Source organism: Pantherophis guttatus, chromosome 5, assembly GCF_059756535.1.
Source record: "Pantherophis guttatus breed Tessera chromosome 5, ASM5975653v1, whole genome shotgun sequence".
Taxonomy (NCBI): Eukaryota; Metazoa; Chordata; class Lepidosauria; order Squamata; family Colubridae; genus Pantherophis; species Pantherophis guttatus.
In genome coordinates this window covers 62,764,959-62,787,474 of record NC_142067.1, presented here as the reverse complement: position 1 = coordinate 62,787,474, position 22,516 = coordinate 62,764,959, and the positions used below count along the sequence as shown (strand labels likewise).

Genomic DNA, 22,516 nt, shown 5'->3' with positions numbered 1-22,516 from the left:
TATCTACACTGCTGCCGCCACCGCCATCCATAAACCACGGACGCCGCCCTTCTCACCCTTCTCGTGGCGACTGCGGATCAGCTGTTCCTTGGAGTCTCGCTGCCACACTGTTTTCGGCATTTTAGAAAGCGTCTCAGAGAGCACAGAAGCTCTCAGTCCACTGGCCTCAAGTAGCGCTTGCTGGGCAAGGGGGTCTAGATGGTCAAATGGCCCCCGGAGCTCCCCACAAGCCAAAACCCCCCATCTCTACCTCGGCAGACTTAGAGCCAGGTCGCCATCTTGGAGCATGCGCAAAAGTCAGTAATGGTTTAGATTAAGATGCTAGCATTTATGTTAAAAAATTTTATGTTCTGATTTTAAAAGATGTAATGGGAAATTGTGAATGGAGCTTGTTAAAGAAATGTAAGCGGTTGTACCTATCTATGACCGGATCGAGACTTCGTTCTTGAAAGATATATTTTATGTTTATGTTTGAAAAAATTAAAAAATATTTATTTTTTAAAAAAATTGGCACTAGTTGACACTATAATTCGGTAACCAATTTTTTTCTTGTGGACATTGCAGTGACAGAATTTTGCCACTGCACGCGTGGTAGCCGGATTTGAGTCTTGGAGGAGAAAGCCTATATAAAAGTTGTCTGTCCTCCCTGGCAATCTCTCTAATAAGGGGAGAATGTATATTGACCTACATACTCTGTATAACTCACAATAAAAATACAATAAAACATGTGAGATATCTTCAACTTCTCCTTTTCCACATATGCATACCCTTTCTGCTATTGGTGTTCCATTGTATCTACTCTGGAGAAGTGCTGAGGGGAGAATATTAAATCTGGCTCTGAAGAAAGCTATTCTTTGTTTTGGGAAGATCAGATCATTTAGATAACCTACTGATTCCCACACACCCTGCTTGATTTTGTCCCTACTGTGGAGAGGCAACCTATTTAGTTCTTCTTCTGTTTCCAGGGGGAGGGGAAGTTGTCAGTCAACACTAGCGGGGACAGTCCCTCTGGAAAAAAATGAATTTTTAGCCAATAAATGATCATCATCTTCCAGGCTCTTACCTGAATTTGAAGCATACCTGTCTCAATTCTTAACTGGGCATTTAGAGTTCCTTTGGGTGCAGCTAAGATGGCTCTCAGGAATTTGATTAGTATAGTTTCTAGCAAGTTTCTCTTTGCAAGGATTCCTGTTTGTGCCCCATAAAGAATTTGCGCCAATGTTTTGGCCTCAAAAAGTTTTAAGGCAGCAGGTACTAATTGACCTCCGCCTGTATAAAAGAAGTGTTCAATTGCATTTGAGGACCTACTGGCTGCTTGCAATGTCTGCTCCAGGTGTGCCTTCCATGTCCCTTGCGAGTGGAAGACCACCCCAAGATATCTAAATGTCTTAACCTGTTCCAATCTGTGTCCTTCAATTTTCCAGGAGTATTGTCTGGGTCTTTTAGCAAAAACTAAAATTTTTGATTTTATCAAAGTTAAGGACCAACTTGTTCTGTCTACAGAAGCCAAGTGTTGCCCTAATTGCTCTCTTCAGTCCTATGGGCGTTTGTGAAATAATAGCAGCATCGTCGGCTTATAGGAGAATCAGAATTTTGCGTTGTGCTATGTTAGGAGGATGTAGATCAGGGTTCTGTAAGAGATCAATCAGGGAGTTAATATAGAAGTTAAAAAGGGAGGGGGACAGGATGCAGCTCTGCCGCACCCCTTTTTGAACCCATACTGGGCCAGTTAAAGTCCCTTAAGGATTACACCTCACTTTCAAGGTGGAATTGGCATACAATTTTTGTATGAGGAAAAGGAAGCGTTTATCATTGTAGAGCATTTTAATTTCTCCCATAGGGTGTGCCTGGATATTGAATCAAAAACCTGCTTAAAATGAAGGAAGGCCACATAGAGAGAGGATTTTTTTTTTTGTATGTATATTTTTGCACCAGATGGTGAAGTATCAGGATATGATCCACCATAGATCTTCCTTCTCTAAAACCAGCTTGTTCATCCTTGATTATCCCCCCCTGAAATTACCCAATCCTGGAATTTATAGTTTAGGTGTTTAGCATACGATTTACTAATAACACTCAGAAGACTAATAGGTCTATAATTTCCTGGATCATTTCTATTACCCTTTTTATAGATTGGTATAATAATTGCTAATCCCCAGTCTCTTGGCATACGGCCCGTTTTATCTATAAATGTAAACAGCGATGCTAAAAGTGGGCCCACCAACTGGTGTTCTTTTTGATTATTTCTGGGAGGACATTATCAGCACCAGGTGCCTTATTAGCCTTAAGGGATTCGATCAGCTGGGATACCTCTTCTCGTGTGACAGGGGGCCAGTAAGCAGTTTGGTCCAAATTAATTTGGCTCTCCTTACTTACATAGTCTGTATATAACTCTCTAAAATATTCCTCCAAGGCCTGAATTGGTACCTGATTGGTTGGGGGTAGGGGGGATTTCCCCAATCCTCTGGTGATGTACCAAAAAAGGGATGTATTTTTTGTCCTGACTGATGTAATTAATCTCTGCCAAGACTCCTTCAAAGCCATACTTTTCTTTTCTTTTAGGAGGGTTTTATATTGTGCTTTCAACTGTTTTAAGAAGTGAGTGTGATCCTCAGAAGGGTCATTTTTATTTATTCTGTATTCCTTATTATATATCCTTTTTAATTGCATGCAATCTCTATCAAACCATTTTTTGTTCTTTAAAACTGGCTTTTTGGAGTGAGCTAGTATTTTCTTAATGAGAACCAATTTCAAATTTGAAATTAAAGTTTCAAACTCCTCTAAGTATGGTCCTTCAAACTTATTTCTTAGTAGAGATGTATGTAATTCTATGGTTTCTGGAATAACATCCATTTAGTAACTTCCTTTGCATTTTTCTCGGTCCATTTAATTTTTACCTGGGTATTTTGGCTCTCTAATCTGGGTAGGTAGATTGAGCCAACTCTTAGTAATTTCTGGTGTAATGTAAGAGTAAGGATAAGTGAATCGTGATCGCTTTCCAGACGCGACTTCCATCTTCTGCAAGAACTTCAGGAGGTCATATGATATTATCCAGTAATCAACTGTGGATTTTCTTCCTGCTCCCCGATAAGTATAATCTGCTGGGTAGTCACCCCAAGTGGAACCGTTCAGGATACAAAGGTCCAAGCGTACAGTCATCTGTTTTACACACAGTCCTGCCCGATTTGCCTTAGTGTCTTTAAATTGTCTGGGATGCAGGGGTTCTCCTGGTACATTCTCATCATAATGGATCTTAAATTGATTAAATAATGCTTGATTGTTTGGGCCCATCCTAGCGTTTAAGTCCCCCCCAATAATTATTGCTGCTGTAGGGGATTTATCTAAGCAGCCCAGGATAAAATCTTCTATGCCGTCCCAAATCTTGTTGATCAAATTATTCTTATTGATTGGGAGAATGTAGATATTGAAAAGCAAAATCTCTACCTATTTAAGTAAGAGTAAGATAGTCACAACCCATGACTGCAAAGGTGGCAGTGATACACATTTAAATTGCAAGGATGTATTCACTAATGTCACAATACCCCCTTTAGCTTTCCCCCTCCCCCCCACCTTACTTGGGATAGCTGGGACAGAGTTAACCCAATAACCATCTAACTGTATCTCTACGGAGGTCCAGGTTTCCTGTAAAAAGAGAATGTCAAATTGTGATATATAGTCAAAAAAAAGTTGGTCTTTGGATGGAACAGTCCAACCCATTATATTCCAGGTTATGATGGAGAGGGGATCCTCTTTTGCAGCTCATCAGGAAATCTGATTTATACAAAGGAAAGTTGTATGGTTGTTGCAATGACTTGAAGTGTTGTCACACACAAAATTGGCCTTCTCTAAAAGGAGGGGTGCTCCATCTAAATTCTGTGTCGACTCCTGGTTGAATTGTTCAGAGTAAGAGGATTTAGCACCAGCTAACAAGACTTGCCATTCCGATGCTTCTTCTCTAGGTATAGAGCAGGGGGTTATTCAGTCATGCTCCATTCGGCTTTGAGCTGATGACACTGACGTGGGTCATCTCTCGATTTCTTGATGTGATACTAAAGGTATCATAGAATAATCACATAAGGATGCTAACATCTCCTTCTCTACTGGGGCCTCTAACCACCCCTGTGTGCCTTGGCTTCTGTTTTCCATGATCTCATTTTCATGCAAATCCTTGCCCCCTGGGGGAGAAGTAAGAGGCTTAATTATAGGGGAAACCAGATCAATAAGCGGTTCAGCTGTGTCGATTATGTCCAATAAGGATTTCTTTAAATTTTCTAACTTGAATAGTATGTAATCTTGTTCTTTCCTTGGGAGAGCGCCAAAAGCATTAATGAGATGGTTTCTGTGCTGTTAAGTACATCTTCACTAGACAAAGCTTCCCACTTTCTTCCTCTCTCTTTTCCAAGGTTGAGAATGCGGAAGAGACATCAGCTTCGGGAGCTCGCATGTTAACAATTAAGGGTTTAATCCTTTCCTCACAGAAAACTCTGATGGGAAAGATTTGAAAGAAGGCTAGATGTGCCTTCATCTTGAATAGCATCAGTGCTATGATCGGCTGTTTGAAAGACAGAAGTATTCGCTTCCAATCTGGGGCCTTAGGAAGCCACTCCACAGCACGGAGATCAATCTGCCCCCAGTGTCAGTGAAGAAGCTGGCTTAGGGAATTTAGTATAGCACTCTTGGTAATCTAGTGTCCATGATTAATTCTCTTCATATGGATTCTAAGCGCAACCTGATGTATTTGTACTGAGCGATGTGATTGCTGTAATTGTAGAGGAGATGCTTTACTGTCTTCCAATGAAACTTCTTTATTAATACCTCTATTAATACCTCCTCCTCTTGATGCCTTGTCTGGAGAAGGATTGTTTTTCCGAGTGGGCTGCCACTTTTTGGCAGGGTCTTTAACTGTTTCCCTGGGTCTTTGCTCTTTTTCCTCTTCCTTATCCTGAGTTTGGGATTTACCCAAGTCTGCTGTATGGACTTTAGCGAAGGTGCCTGTAGCCAGATTTTGTTCTTGCAGAAAAACAGCTATATCTTTTTTCAGTGTCTCTACATCATGTTGGATGGTTATTAGTTGCTCAAATATTGAAACAACCGTTTGTGCTGTAAGAAGGCATTGCTTTGCCATAAACTCTATTGCATTCTCCCAAGGTAAGCTCTCCACACTCTGGATTAGTTTGTTTTTAAACTTTTTAGACTTTATCTCAGTTTCCATACAGGCTGTAGCTGGACTCGTTGTTTGTGAAAACAGCTGGCTGTCATTTTGCTCCCCTCCCCCCAGATCAGGAAAGTCTAGTATCTGCTGTTTTGTCAAATCTCTTTGCTGGTCCTGTTCTAACCTCTCCAGATTGTTGGAAATAGAGGGGGGGATATTTTTACTTACAAATCTCTTGTCAGCAAAGTGCTCATCAATTTTTGGTTGTTTTGCATTCTTCATTGGTGGGAGAGCTCCCGGGCTGGTGCCATGGCACTTCTTTCTTTTCCCCATGCCTTATTAGTCCTCCTATAAATATATAGTGGTAATGAATAATTAGAGGATAAGAGGATTAAGTTAGGGTATTAAAAGGGGATTAAGGTATAAGGATATAAAGAAGAGTGAATTAAGAGAACAAACAGCATTGTATTCAAGGTACTGCCAAGATTGGTTATAAAGGGAATTGAGTAGATTTGAATTAAGTTGAGAATTAATTAAAAGAGTACTGTAAACTTGAGTAATATGACAAGCACTACAATGACAACATTGAGAACAGGGGAAAAAAACAACATCAAACCCATCACTGACACCCTCATCCCCATCAGATCTGAGAACAATAGAAAGAATGCTGGGGACAGAAAAACAGAGTGTAATATCAAACATGCAAACTATGCAGACAACATTATTGCCCATTCAGGAAACGATGAAGATGCAGGAAACAATGTCTAAAAATCATATTGAATTGAAATGAGATATGAATAAATTGGACAATAGGATAGAGATGATACAACAAACAATTGAGAAAAATGAAGAAAGAATAAAGACAGTGGAAATGAGGTCGGAACAAATGGGGAAAAAAAGTGGACATAGTAGACAAAAAATTGATGGCAATGAACAAGGAACTCGAAGAATCAATTATCCACCTGGAAATGGAGAGAGCTGCATTCTATCTAAGATTCCAGAATGTAATAGAAGAAAAGGAAGAAGACTTGGGCACTATTATGGCAGGGCTGATAGTGGGAGCATTACAAAGGGATAGGCAAGAAATATTATTGGAGATTGACGACTCATACCGAATTCACACAAACTATGCTAGGCACAATAGACTGCCATGAGAAGTTCATATAAGATTTGTGAGAAAGAAAGTCAGAGACATAATTTATAAGATTACAAGAGATGACCCAATGATTTATAAGGATAAAGAAATACAAACACTAAAACAAGTCCCAAAGAAAGTAAGAGAGCAGAGAAGAGACTGCACAGCTGATTAAAAGAAATATACTATTTAGATGGTTAATCCCAGAAGTGATGTTGGTATCATGGCAGGAGAGAAAGATCAAGATAGACAATCTAGGCAAGGCACAAGAACTCTATGATCAGCTGATGGGGGTGGAAGAAATAGCAAAGAGGAATTAGAATCTAGAAGTCAGGAAGACCAGCAACAGGAGCTAAAAGAAATAGAACTGGAGATAGAAAGCAAGAAAGAAAAGGGACAAAGGGAAGGAGAAGGAGCAGGTTTGAGAACACGACCATAAAGAGATGTTAGAATCAATAGAAGACAGAAATCAATATATAAGTAGAACAACAGAAGAAGAAATTAGGCTAATATTGATTAATGTTAACAGATTAAATGCCCCTGCTAAAAGAAAATAAATACTAACAAAATCAGCAAAACAAGGTATAGATATAGTGTGCCTACAAGAGGTACATATAAAAAAGCAGCATAGAAAATGTTTGGAATTCCCAAAATTAGGAACACTATACACAGCATTAGCGGAACAAAAACAGAGGGGAATAGCAGTATATATCAGGGAGGGGATAAAGGCTAAATTAAAATATCAAGATATAGATGGAAGAGTTTTAATGATAGAACTACAAATTGGGCAGAAATCATGGTTGTTGGTGACAATTTATGCCCCAAATGAGAATCAAAAAGAATTTTACAGCAAATTACACGAAAAATGTATAGAAATGGAACAGGGAAATATTTGCATGGTAGGAGACTACAATGCGGTGGTGAACGAAAAAAAGGACTATGTTAGCAGTATGAAAAATAAAAAGAAATGAAAAATACTACCAGGGCCATTCTTTGATATGGTACATGAACTCAATTTATTCGATCAGTGGAGGGAATTGAATAAATTAAAAAGGGAATACACTTTTTTCTCGAACCCCCATAAATCCTGGTCCCGATTAGATATGGCATGGATGAATGGAGATGTAGGAAAGGAAATAGAAACAATAGAAATAATGCCAAATACTTGGGCTGACCACAACCCCTTAAAAATAATTTGGAAAGGACAGAAAAAAGTTAGGAGAAGGTGGACACTGAATCTCCAAATTTTAAAGGAAAAAGAATTTATTTTAAAGATTTAAAAAGAAATGGAATTATTTTTTAAAGAAAATACAAAACAAACAACATCATTACAAATTATATGGGATACAGCTAAAGTGTACCTAAGGGGTATAGCGATAGCTTAAATAGCCCCCCCCCAAAAAAAGGAGAAAAAGCAAATGCAAAATATACTTCAGGAGGAGATTTAAAAAATAGAATCTAAATTACAAAGGGTGCCCCAGGATGAAAAAATTAAAGGGAAAATGGTTCTGGCTAAACATAAACTAAATATAGTGGAGCAAGAGGAAAGGGCAAGGGAACTGAAAGCGGCAAAACAAACTTTTTCTTTTGAACATGCAAACAATCCTGGGAGGTGGCTAGCCTATAAATTAAAAAAGGATAGGGAAAAAAGATTGATTCAGGAATTACAGGATGAAAACGGAGAGTTACATTACAAAATGGAAAAAAAGAAAAAAATAATCCATAATTACTTTGAGGTGCTATATAAAAAGGAAGAAATAGATGAGGAGAACATAAAACAATACTTAATGGTTAATGGTTAAGAAGAGCAGAGGGAAATATTAAATAAAGAGATAACAGCCACAGAATTAAGAAGAACAGTGCAAAAACAAAAAAGTAATAAAACCCCGGGGCCAGATGGACTTCCAGGGGTGGTATATAAGAGTTTGTATGAGGATTTTGAAATGATATTACTGGAAGTGTATAATGATATATTGGAGAAGGCCAAATTACCAGACTCCTGGACTGAAGCTTATATATCCCTTATTCTAAAAGAAGGTACAGATCCCAAACAAATAAAAAAATTACAGGCCAATCTCACTGTTGAACACAGATTACAAAATTTTTACTAGTATAATTGTGGAAAGATTGAAATTAATATTAAATGAAATTTTGGACCAAAATGGTTTTCTACCTACAAGGCAAACTAGGAACAATATAAGAACGGTGTTAAATGTCTTAGAGTACTATGAAGCACATCCTGAAAAACAGGTGGCACTAATATTTTTAGACGCACAGAAAGCATTCAATAATCTTAATTGGCAGTTTTTGTTCAAACAGATCAAAGATATGAAATTTGGATGGAAGTTTGAGAAAACAATAAAGGCAATATACACGACACAAAAAGCTAGAGTGATAATTAATGGGGATAACACAGAGAAATTCGAAATAAACAAAGGAGTAAGACAGGGATGCCCAATGTCACTTCTGCTTTTCATCTTGACATTAGAAGTGCTGCTAACCCAAATTAAATACAATAGTTAAAAGGTTAAAGGTAAAAAAAAGAGAAGAATATAAGACACAGGCAGTAGTGAAATCTAAAATTTGTTACTACCGGTTCTGTGGGCGTGGCTTGGTGGTGGGGGTAATGTAACTGGGTGGGTGTGGCCAATTTTTTTTTTTTACTTTTAAAATCATTTTTTCTACAACCTCTTCGGCGAAGAGGTTGTAAAAAAATGCTTTCAAAAGGCTTTGATGATCCCAGCTGAGTTGCCTGATCGGCAGAGGCTTCTTTTCTTTTAAAAGCCTCTGCCAATCAGGCAACTCAGTTGGGATTATCAGAGGCTTTTAAAAGCATTTCTTTTACAACCTCTTCGGCCTAAGAGATTGTAGAAAAAATGTTTTTAAAAGAAAAAAAGCCTCTGCCAATCAGGCAACTCAGCTTGGATCGTCAGAACCTTTTAAAAGAAAAAGCCTCTGCCGATCAGGCAACTCAGCTGGGATCGTCAAAGCCTTTTAAAAGCATTTTTTCTACAACCTCTTCAGAGGAGAGAAAAAATGCTTTTAAAAGCCTCTGACGATCCCAGCTGAGCCGCACGATCATCAGAGGCTTTTTTTTACTTTTAAAAGCATTTTTTTGGCCAAAGAGGTTGTAGAAAAAATGCTTTTAAAAATAATAAAAAAAAGCTTCTGATGATTGCACGGCTCAGCTTGGCCTTGGGGGGGGGGCAGAGATTTTTGCTACCGGTTCTCTGAACCACCTACCTCCATCGCTACCGGATCGGGCAATCTGGTCCGAACCAGGAGCATTTCACCCCTGGACACAAGCATTTGCTGATGACCTAGTGTTCTTCATAGAAGAGCCACTAGAGACAGGAAACACCTTAATGAATGAAATAGAAAAATTTGGGACAGTGGCAGGACTGAAAATTAATAGAGAAAAGACTAAAATGTTAGTAAAAAATTTAACTGAAAAAGAAAAGAAAGAATTAGAAAAAGATTTGGGATTGCAAATTGAAAAAAAGATTAAATATTTAGGAATTTCGCTCACTGTAATGTGTTCTTCAATAAAATATGATAATTATAAAAAACTGATACAACAAATGAAAAAAGATTTAGAGATTTGGGGGAAATTACAGTTATCACTACTAGGAAGGATAGCAGTGATTAAAATGAACATATTGCCAAAACTATTATATCTATTCCAGACAGTCCCTATAAAATTGGAAAGGAGATTCTTTGAGGAATTAAATAAAATTATTAAAAAAATTATTTGGCTGGGTAAGAAAGCACGGATAAATATGAAAATGTTACAAGATAGTAGAAGCAGAGGTGGCTTTGGACTCCCAATGGAAACTTTATTATCAAGCTGCTATTATGGATCACAGACTGGATAAACTTAGACAATAAAAGGGCTTTAATGATTGAAGGACATGACCTACAGGCAGGTTGGCATGCCTTCCTATGGGATAAATGTAATAAGGCACACTCATATTTTTACCGACATCAAATAAGAGAAGCATTGATATGGACATGGGGAAAGGTTAAAAGGAAACATTATATGAAATTGCCAAACTGGGTTTCATCAATGGAGGCAACGGTTTATCCGAACATATTAGATTTTAAAAAAAGATGATAAGATATAAAGAACTATTAGATAGCCAGGGGAAGCTTAAATCAAATGAAGAATTAAAAGAACAGGGTATAATTATAGACTGGTGGCCATATCTACAGACACAGTTGAGATATAGAAAAGATATGGAAGAATAAGGAATTCAAGGGGTCCACAACAATTGGATAGAATATTGACAGGCAAGGAAGAAAAATTTATAACAAAAGCATATAAATATCTATTAGAGATATAAATAGAAGAAGAAATAGTGAAAGGTCCAATGATAGCATGGGCACAAAATATAGGCTGTAATATAAATTTAGAGGAATAAAATAATAATAATAATAATAATAATAATAATAATAATAATAATAATAATAATAATAATAATAATAATAATAATAATAATAATTTTATTTCTATACCGCCCTTCTCCCGAAGGACTCAGGGTGGTGTATAGCCTGATTAAAAGCACAAAGACAGACAAAATTTAAAAATAATTAAAATTATTAAATAATTGGCTCAATTATAAAACCCCCAAATCTAAAATCCCAAAATCCCAAATTTAAAATTATGGAACAAAAACTGTAAAATTAACATTGTCGACCGCATATAAAGAAAATCAGTAAAAAATGTTTTATGGGTGGCATTTAACACCGGCAAGATTGGCTAAAATGTACGCAAATGTGAAACTGGACTACTGGAAGTGTAAATATAAGAATGGAACATTTTATCACATGTGGTGGCAATGCCCCAAAGCAAAGAAATATTGGGAACAGATAAGGAGATGGTTACAAAAGATAACAGGAGAACAAATTGAATTTAAACCTGAATTATTTTTATTAGGAATAATTAATGAAAGGATAAAGAAGCAACTCCAACATATCATTTTATATATAGTAACAGCATCATGAATTGTTTATGCCCAGTGTTGGAAACTTGAAAATATACCAACCAATGAGAGGATTAGACATAAGATATTAGAATGTGCCAAGATGTATAAGCTCACACTAGAAATAAAAGGCAAGGAAGAAACAGAATTTTATGAGGTTTGGGATAAGTGGTATAAGTGGTTAGAACAGAGAAACAAAAATGTATAGAAATAAATGTAGATAACTGTAAGAGACACATGACACAGTACTGTTAAAAAATGCTTATTGTTATGTAAATTGGAAAAATGGAAAATATATATTTTTTTAAAAAAAGAAAAAAATACAGTGGAGTCCCCAAATTTTCAATGTATCTGTGACCATGGAAATCATTAAAACAACAAAGGCTAAAAATATGTCCAACTTTCCAGACTGGTAAGGAAATTTTATTAGAAGTAAATTCTCCTGTTAATTTTCAAGACTAAGACTAAGTTCCCAATTACGCTCAGACCCAAGGAATCAAAAACACTAAGTGAATTATGGATTATTTCTTCCTGCCAATTTCATGCCAATAATGTTCAAGTTCATTATCAACCATGGAATCTGACTTTTTGTCTGTAACTCTCTCTCAGCTCAGTCAAACTGACAAAATTGTTTTTGAAGAAATAAAAATAAAGGGACTTTATCATACAGGGTACTTTATCATACAGGGTACTTTGAAGGAAAAGATGCAATAGAAATAAAATCAATTAAGTAGAATGAATGAATGAATGACTGAATGAATGAGGAGAATTAAACAAATTTTCTAAGATGCAATAGTAGCAGGGGTGAAATGCTACTAGTTCGGGCCAGTTCACACGAACTGGTAGTAAAAATGCTACTGGTTCACCTGAACCAGTAGTAAAAAAATGCTTTTAAAAAGTAAAAAAAAAGTTCAGATCATCGCGCAGCACAGCTGATTGTCAGAACTTTTTAAAAACTTTTTTAAAAAGAATTATTTTACTACTGGTTTGGGAAAATTTTTGAATTTCACCACTGAATAGTAGGGATAGTTGCTTGGGTCTGATTCATGGAATAAAGCTGCATCTCGGAGCTTCATTACTGTTCCTGGTCTGAAGGTTCTGCTATGAGAAACAACTGCAGTTGAGCAAGCTTAGTGTTACAGAACCTTCATTCTTTTTCAGATCTTAATTAACATGATTACGTAAATCTTATGAAAGATGCATAATGAACCAGTTCATTTTGTTCCTACAAAAGCCATCAAGTATTAGAACAGATAAATTAGACTCTGGATGTAATTAGATGATCCGGATTCAGTAGGCACAGAATGATTCAGAGTTTGTCTCAGGTCCATGGAGATGTACATGTTAGGAACCCCTTAACAGAGCTCTTTCTCTGTCTAAGACTCCAGAAATCTCAGATGTTCATAAAAAGTCAATATAATAATAGCTTTGCACTATCTTAATGAAATACTTATGTGTCCTGCAGCCGCAATTAAATCTTCCCCATTGAAGTCCTGAATTAAAGTGAAAGCAGAACATCCATGAACTAAACCAGAGAGTCAAGGGCCTTGAATGATCTTAGGACACAGAGAGGTTTTCAGCTGGATTTCGTCTCAACAAATGAGAAAAAGTTCATTAGGTTATTATTTTTTCATGGTACAAGCACACAAATGGTCTGTTGTCTCCATTATCCTTTGATAATTTTGTTTTCATCAATTCACATGTTTATCATCAATTCACATGGCATTACACTTCATACCTTTATAAAATGAGGCATATAAAATATATAAAATACAACTGTTTTTCAGTAGTGTCTTGAACAAGCTGCACAGTAACATTTCCATGTTGTGTTCATGAAGAGGTGAGGGGCAACAAAACTGTTGTTCTTTTCTTCATATGCGCTTTTCCTACTCATTTCTCCATATCTCTCTCTCTGTTCAACAACGGCTAAGACGACTTCCAGTTTGGCGTCGCGGCGAGATAGTAGGGGAAATAGCGGGCTCTAATGAGCCCCGCAAAAACCTGGACTGACGAACCGCTGCCGATGGGTCTTCAGACCAGAACCATCCTGTAAGGATGGGGAAGAAAGAGAGGCACCTCTGACCTCAAAGGTCAGAGGAAACTCTCTATGACTCGGCGGCGGGGGATGGCAGCCATTGCAGCTGCTACGAAGCTAGGGCAACCGGATTAAGCATTGAGCAGGAGGGATGAATGGAATTGAGTTTTTGGAAGCTGGAGAGACACCTTCAGGAGTAAAAAGGAAAAATTGCAACTTGGTCTTTGTTTTGGAAAAGTGTGAACTTTACAGATAAGAGCCGTGAGAACTTTTGGGGGAGGATTTCTTTGTCTGCAAGTGGCTTGACTTTGAGGGGGGGGAAAGGGGGGAATACAATGGAACTTTTATAATCGGAACAATACTAACTTAAAAAAATAAAATGGTGCAGGAAATTAGAGAAATTATTAAATTGATGTACTTGCCATGGAAAATGGAAATAAGAGAAATAATTATAATGTTGTATGGATGACTAAAATTAGAGGACATAAAAGCTGAAATAGAGTACACATAAGCAGACAGGAAAATGAAGACAGAGAAGCAAGACACAGAGATTGAAAATAAAGAAGATAAAGACAATATGATTAAATATGAAGAAATTACTGAAGATGTGAATAGTAATAATAAAAAGGAGCTTCCTAGAGATTACATTGGGGTTCACAATGAAAAAAATAAATAAAGATGATTATGCTGGGATTAACAATAAAAATAAGATGATTATGCTGGGATTAACAGTAAAAATAAGATGATTATGCTGTGATTAACAGTAAAAATAAGATGATTATGCTGGGATTAACAGTAAAAATAAATATGATTATACTGGGATTAACAGTGGAATGATAAAAGAAAAAGGTTGAAAAATATTAAGGAATATAGAGTTAAATACAAGAGTCCAGGACTTTGATTTAATGATTATACTGAGATTAATAATGGTAAAATAAGAGGAAAAGAAAGAGAGGGGAAACAATGGGATAGATAGGGTAAAACAGGGGAGAGAGAAACAAAGATAGAAAGGAGAGAAGAATATGTTACAGATATTTAGAATTTAAATATAGATGGAAATATATCAATGGACATAATGAATTAATTTTTATTGAGATGTTGGATGATATTATTCAAGAAAATTGATGGCTATAATAATTGGGATATTGTTTAAATATCTATAACAATTGTAATAATTTGAATATTTTTAATAATACATTCATTTAAGCAAAAAGAAAAGAAAATTGAAATTTATTTATTTATTTATTTATTTATTTTATTTTATTCGGCTTATATGCCGCCCTATCTCCCAATGGACTCAGGGTGGCTCACAATAATAAAAACACAAGCCACAATACAAAATAAAATCTAAAATCTAAAAAATTTAAAATTTAACCCTTAAAAACCCCCATCAGACCAGGTCAAGCAATTTAAAAAGCCAAGTTTTTAATTCACGACGGAAGGTGCGAAGGTCAGGTGCTAATCGGAGCTCCAAGGGAAGTTCATTCCAGAGGGTTGGTGCACCCACCAAGTAGGCTTTACCAATGGGGGCCACCAGCTGGCACTGTCTAGCCGACGGCACCCTGAACAGGCCCTCTCTATGGGCGCGAACCGGGCAATGGGGTATCATTGCTGGCTGTAGGTGGTCCGCCAAATATCCTGGGCCTAAGCCAAGTAGGGCTTTATAGGTCATCACCAGCACCTTGAATCTCACCCAGAGGGCAACCGGTAACCAATGCAAGCAAAGCAGGAGAGGTGTAACATGGGAGTATCGGGATTCTCCCATCACAACCCGCACGGCTGCATTTTGCACCAGGTGAAGCTTCCGAGTGGTCCTCAAGGGCAGCCCCATGTAGAGAGCATTGCAGTAGTCAATCCGTGAGGTGACCAGCACATCAGTAACTGTGCATAGAGCATCTCGGTCCAAGTAGGGATGCAACTGGCACACCAGACGTATCTGGGTGAATGCCACCCTGGTCACAGTCATTATATGATCTTCTAAGCTCAACCATGAATCCAGGAGGATGCCCAAGTTGCGCACCCTGTCTACAGGGGGCAAAACTTCACCCCCTATAGTCAGTGATGGCACCTCTCCCCTGAACCGAGATGCCAGTACCCACAGCCACTTGGTCTTGGCCAGGTTGCAGTCTGTTTCTACCCATCCAGACCCGTACCGCTTCCAGGCACCGGGCCATCACATTGAGGGCATCGCTGGGTTGGTTCGGGGTGGAAATAAAGAGCTGAGTATCATCAGCAAACTCAGGGGCAGGCAAGAGGACCGACCCCTGGGGCACCCCACAAGTGAGGAGCCTCGAGGTCGATCTCTGCCCCCTGTCAACACTGCTTGCGTTCGACCCAAGAGGTAGGAGGAGAACCACCGTAAAACAGTGCCCCCCACTCCCAACCCCTCGAGGCGATACAGCAGGATACCGTGGTCAATGGTATCAAATGCTGCCGAAAGATCCAATAGAACCAGAACAGAGGAATAACCTCTGTCCCGGGCCCTCCAGAGATCATCCACCAGCGCAACCAATGCCGTCTCCGTGCTGTACCCGGGCCTGAAACCCGATTGGTACGGGTCAAGGTAATCCGCTTCCTCCAGGACCAGCGGGAGCTGATGTGCCACCACATTCTTGACAACCTTCGCTAAAAAGCGGTGGTTGGAGACTGGACGAAAATGACAGCTGGATCCAAGGCCGGCTTCTTGAGGAGGGGCCTCACCACCGCCTCCTTCAAGGCGGTCGGGAAGTTACCCTCCCTCAAAGAAGCCGCTATCACCGCCTGGATCCAGCCTCATGTCATCTCCTGGGCTGAATAAACCAGGCAGGAGGGACACAGGTCCAACACACATGTGGCCGCACTTACACATGTGGCCGCACTCAGCTTCCCCATGATCCTGTCCACTTCCTCTGGGGTAACAGAGTCAAACTCTTCCCAAAGCACAAGACCTGCTGTCTCACCCTCGTCTGACTCTGTCCAGTCAGAGTCCAGGCCGTCCCAAATCTGAGCAATTTTGTCCAACAGGTGCTGAACAAACTCCTCAGCTCGTCCCTGTAAAGGGTCTTCCCTCAACCTCTGATTTAAGAGGGAGCGGGACACCCTGAACAGGGCAGCTGGACGATTCTCTGTGGATGCAATGACATTGGTGAAGTAGCGCCGCTTTGCCGCTGCCAACTACACCAGGTAGGCCCGTGTGGCCGACCTTAACTGAAATCGGTCAGATTCGGAATGACTGGCTCTCCAACAGCTCTCTAGGCCTCGTCTATGCCACTTCATCCCCCAGAGCTCCTCAGTAAACCAGGAGAAATGATATAGGATTATAATTTACTAAATAAGACTCATGTAAAGGGTTTTTATTATTATTATTATTGAAAAGTTTTTTTAAAAAAATTTACAAACAATTTTCCCACCCCTCCTCCCCCCTCCCAACCCACCCCTCCCACCCTGGATTTCCCAGAGCAAAATACAGGGTATAGCATTTAACAAACATAAGCTAACATATGCAAACTATCTATAAACTCCTATCTTCCTCTTGCACTTTAACTCCCCTTTACATGACTAAATATAAGAATTCCCTTAAATATCCTTTTTTTTCATTCATAAACTATTTGAAACTTTTTAGTCCCATATTTATTTTGAATATAGTCAATCCATCTTCTCCATTCCAATATATATCTTTCATTTGAGTGATCCTTCAAATATGCTGAAATTTTAGCCATCTCCGCTAAATTCACTACTTTTAGTGTCCATTCTTCAATAGTAGGTAGATCTTCCTTCTTCCAGTACTGTGCCACCAAAAGTCTGGCTGCGGTTATTAAGTTCAAAATCAAATTAGTCTCTATAACCGTACAATCTGTAATTATACCCAATAAAAACAACTGTGGGGTAAACTTTATCTTCTTTTTAAGAATATTTTGCATAATCCACCATATTTTTATCCAAAATGCCTTGATTTTTTTACATGTCCACCATATGTAATAATACATGGCATCATCACACTTACATCTCCAACACTTGGATTGTAAACCTGGATACATACAAGCTAACTTTTTAGGATCTAGATACCATCTATAAAACATTTTATAAAAATTTTCTCTCAAGTTTTGGGCTTGCGTAAATTTTACATTTCTAACCCATATTTTTTCCCACATTTCCATCATTATTGGTTCCTCAATATTTTGTGCCCATTTTATCATATAGTCTTTGACTAACTCCATTTCTGAATCTATCTCTATCAGTACATTATACAACCTTTTTATGTGCATTTGACCTTGGCCTCTAATTTGTTTTACCAAGTTTTCCTCATTTTGCAAGATAAGTGCAAATTTTAAATTTTAATGTATTTTAAAATATGGGTATTTTAAATTATGGGTATTAATTCAGCCAAATTTATTTAATTCATTTTATTCGATTTTAAATTTTGTATATGTATGTGTTTTATTTTATGGCTGTTCACCGCCTTGAGTCCTTCGGGAGTAGGGCGGTATAGAAATTCAATTAAATAAATAAATAAATAAATAAATAAATAAATAAATAAATAAATAAATAAATAAATACCAATTTTCTGATCCTTTTTCCATCTAGCTTGCAGCTGTCCATACTGAAACCAAGTTTGAATTATCCTTTCTTCTTTTAATACATTCAAAGATTTTAACTGCAATGTGCCTCTTTCCATAATAAGAAGCTCTTTGTAAGTAATCACATCTTGTTTTTGTTCTACACTTATATTCTCTATCGCGTGTCTGGGTATTGCCCATATAGGTATTTTATTGTTTAGTTTATATTGATACTTTTTCCAGACACGTAATAACACATTCCTTAATATATGATTTTTAAAATTCTTATCCACCTTTTTATCATATAATAAATATGCATGCCAGCCATATACCAAATCATATCCGTCTATATTCAATATTCTCTCTTCTGTTGAGTTAGTCCAATCATTAATTGCTGAAAGGGCAGCTGCCTCATAATACAATCTTAAATTGGGCATTTTGAGACCTCCTCTCTCACGTATATCTTGCATTATTTTTTTGCTTTATTCTCGGTCTCTTTCCTGCCCAAACAAAGTTACTGATACCCTTCTGCCATTTCTTCAAATTTGCATCTTTTTTAAGTATTGGTATCATTTGAAAAAGAAATAAAAACTTTGGTAAAACATTCATTTTTACTGTTGCTATTCTTCCCAACAAAGACAGCTGTAGTTTTTTCCAGTTTTCCATCTCTTTCTGTATTTTTTGCCACAACGGTTCGTAATTATACTTGTATAATTTTACATTTGAAGTCACAATATAAACCCCTAAATATTTAACCTTCTTTACTATTTCAAATCCTGTTACTCTTTCTATTTCTTCTTTTTGATTTATAGTCATATTTCTAGTTATTATTTTTGTTTTCCCTACATTTATTTTAAATCCAGATACTTGTCCATATTGATTAATTATATCCATTAAACCTATAACAGATTGCACTGGTTGGGTTAAAGTAACAACCAAGTCATCTGCAAATGCTCGTAATCTATAATTATAATGCCTAATTTTAATTCCCTTTATTTTATCTGAACCACTTATTTTATTCAGCAAAAATTCCAAAGTCAAAATAAACAGTAATGGGGACAAAGGACATCCTTGTCTTGTTCCTTTTTCAATATTAAAAGTTTCTGTTAAACTACCATTAATTATTATTTGTGCTGTTTGTTTCTGGTATATTGCCTTAATAGATTGTGTAAAATACTCTCCAAACTGCATCTTTTCTATTATTTTCAATAAAAAATTCCAATTCAATTGATCAAATGCCTTCTCCGCATCCAAAAATATAAGCGCCGCAGGGACGGTTGTTCTTCCCCAAATATTCCAATATGTTAACTATTTGCCTTACGTTACTTTTCATTTGTCTCCCATTTATAAAACCAGTTTGATCATTATGAATCGTTTGTTGCATAACTAACATTAACCTATTTGCTAATATTTTAGCAAAAATCTTGTAATCTGTATTTAAAAGCGATATAGGCCTATAGTTCTTTGGCTGACTATGGTCTTGATCCTCTTTTGGAATCAAAGAAATAAATGCTGTTCTCCAAGATGAGGGTACATCTCCTCCAGATTGTATTTTAATAAATAATTCCTTAAGTGGTTCCACCATTTCTAACTGCAAATTTTTATAATAAAGAGCTGTCAATCCATCTGTCCCAGGAGCTTTACCCACTTTCAACTGTTTAATTGCTAAGACAATTTCTTCCGAGGTTATCGGTTGATTCAAACCTTCCCTTTGCTCTTCTGTAACTATAGAAATATTCTCCTTCTGTAGATATCTATCTATATCTATACCTTGAATTTTATCACTAGCATACAACCTCATGTAAAATTCTAAAAATCCTTTTTTATCATGTTTTGCTGATACACCTCTTTACCTTTATATTCTATTTTCTCTATAGTATGTAGCTTTTGTTTTTTCCTTAACAAATATGCTAACCATCTACCTGGTTTGTTAGCATTACAGAAAGTATTATGTTTAGCATATTGCAGACTAGTTGCAGCCTGATCTGCCATCAACATATTAAATTGCCCTCACAATAAATTAATTGCTTCTTCTGTTTTCTTATCTGCTGCGTTCAATGTTAATACTTGCTCTCTCTTTTTTATTTCCTCTTCTAAATCAATCCATTTTTTTCCTGTCTACATCTATGTTTATTATTCAAATATATTAAAATACCTCTCATATATGCTTTGCTTGCATCCCATACCACTTCCATAGATGTACCTTTATACATATTCATAATAAAAAATTCTTTCAAAATTTTTTTACATTCTTTCACATTTTCCTCATATCTAAACAAATTTTCATTTAACCTCCAGGACCTCCTGGGTCCCTTTTCATGTTCCAGTTCCATCCAAACCGGGCTATGATCTGTTAATGTTCTTGGACATATCTTCGTCTTCTTCACCCTAGAAAGAAAATCATTAGTAATTAATATAAAGTCAATCCTAGAAAGGGATTGGTGTCTATCAGAAAAAAAAGTAAAGTCTTTTTCTTCAACATTCCGTTTTCTCCAGATATCTCTCAACTCCATATCTTCCATCATATCAAAGAAAGATTTAGGCAATCTAGCGCGCATTTGAATATTTTGCGAATGTCCTTTTTTGTCTTTTTTAGTATCCAAAACTCCATTCCAATCACCCAATAATATACACGATTTGTAATCCCATTGTATTAGTTTGGTATGTAAAAGCTTGTAAAATTTTTCTTGTTGTTGGTTAGGTGCATATACTCCAATTAAAAGTATTTTTCCCCCCTATTAAAATTTCAATTGCTATATATCTTCCTTGATCATCTGCTTCAATTAGTCTAGCTACTAAATCTTTTTTTTAAGTATATAACTATGCCATTTTTCTTTTCTGGTGCAGATGCTACAAAATGTATTCCCAATCTTGCGTTTATCAAATATTTTTGATCTTTCATTCTAATATGTGTCTCTTGCAAACAAATTACTTCATTTTTGTACTGTTTCAAATAATGAAATATTTTCCTCCTCTTTTGCGGTGAATTTAAACCATTGACATTCCAAGTTAAAAATCTAGTTGCCATTCTTGGCACCTTGAAGCTTTTGGAGCATCAGCTGAAAATCTTCCTGCATTTTCCTGTTCGGCCTTGCTCCTCCCACTGCTTCGGTTTTTGTGATTTCTTGAATTTTCGTCTGAACTTGCTGCACCTTTAATTCTTCTCTGTGCTTAGTTGCCGCTCAGGTCTGTCTCTGATCCTTTGGTTCCTCTATTTTTTCCAATAACACCGGAGCTTGAACAGTGCCCGAGAGTTGTATTAAGTCTTCTTGAGTAATCAAAACCCCTCCTTGGGCCTATGCTTGCATTTCTTCTTTCTCCCCCTTTCTTGCCTCCTCTGCTTCCTTTCTTCTTCTAGCTTCTGGGGACAGTGGGCATCCAACCTTTAATACATTTGTGTAAAAGTCTCTTGCCTTCCAAACTGTATTGAGACAATATCTTTCTCTTGAGTAATTCACCACTAATCCAACTGGAACCTCCCATCTGTACTGTATCTGGCGATTTCTAAGTTCTTCCACCAAAAAAGCATAGTCCTTTCTGCTTCTCAGCATTTTGGGAGGAATTTCTTTCAATATTAAAACCTCCTGCCCTGCCACTTGAAGTTTATTTTTGTAGGAAGCTTGTAAAATTTCATTTTGTATCCTCCTTGTTGTAAAGTAGATTACAATATCTCTTGGTAAATGTTTCTGTCTGGCAACCCATGAGTTAACACGATAAATTTTGTCAATTTGCCATTCAAGTTCTGCCTTTTGTTCTCCAATTATCTGTGCAAAGGCTTCTGCAAAGGTCTCTCGCAAATTCTCTTGATTATTTTCTCTCAGGCCTCTTACTCTCAGGGCAAATTCTGTCACCCTATATTGTATCATTGTCACTTCTAAGTCTGCCCTCTCCATCTTTGTCTGGACCTCGCCCATTTTATTTTCCAAATCCACATTGGATTGATTAATTTCTTCCACTTTTAGCCCTTCAATATGGCTTGCCAGACCCTGAAATGCCAAAACAATATCTTCTCTGATTTCCTTATTTCGAATTTGAATTACCTCTTTAATTTCTGCCATCTCTTCAGCCACATCCTGCATTTTTTCTTCAAAGACAGAAGTAATTTTTTCCTCTAAAACAGAGGCTTGTGTCTTTAAAGCTTCCTGCAAAGCTTCCAGGTTAATATTTGTGGTTCCATTGGAGCTGACAAAGATTGCAATTTAGATAGTTGAGCTGGTGATCCCCCAGCACTTTTAGCCACAACAGTTTTTATTTGCCTTGAAGCCATTTTCTAATTTTCAGTTTTAATTTTAAACTTTTGCAACAGCCAAAACAATAAGTCCACTAAATCAAGTTCATTTCCAGTCCTCAGTAAACTTTTTGATTCATCTAAAGTCAATTTTAAATCTTCATTCTTTTAAAGTAAAATCCAATACTTTTAAACAGGGGCTGTCAGCACTGGACGATACTTTGCTCTTAACTTTCACTTCCATGCCCCATTAAAGCTCCGGCGCCATTTCCTTTCTCTTTCTTCCCTTAATAATCCAGAAGGAAGTATATAATACACATTCAGAGTTAAAGTTTGGTACTTGCAATTATGATCACTCCTGCCTTTGCTCTGCCTGCTTTTGTATCCAGTATTTTGAAAGATTGTTGCAGGGGTGGTGGCAGCATCTTGTTCTGCTTAAAGCAGAAGCA

General features: G+C 37.1%; 1 protein-coding gene across 1 annotated transcript; it reads right to left on the bottom strand.

Annotated features, from left to right (window-relative positions):
- Window positions 1-3: 3 nt before the first annotated feature.
- On the bottom strand, window positions 4-21,918 carry LOC148113413 (uncharacterized). Its single transcript, XM_087871548.1, has 4 exons — window positions 21,223-21,918; window positions 3,576-3,642; window positions 1,081-1,269; window positions 4-194 (listed from the first exon to the last, which is right to left on the bottom strand). The coding sequence occupies exons 1-4, from the start codon at window positions 21,916-21,918 to the stop codon at window positions 4-6; spliced, it is 1,143 nt and encodes a 380-aa protein (XP_087727674.1).
- Window positions 21,919-22,516: the final 598 nt, after the last annotated feature.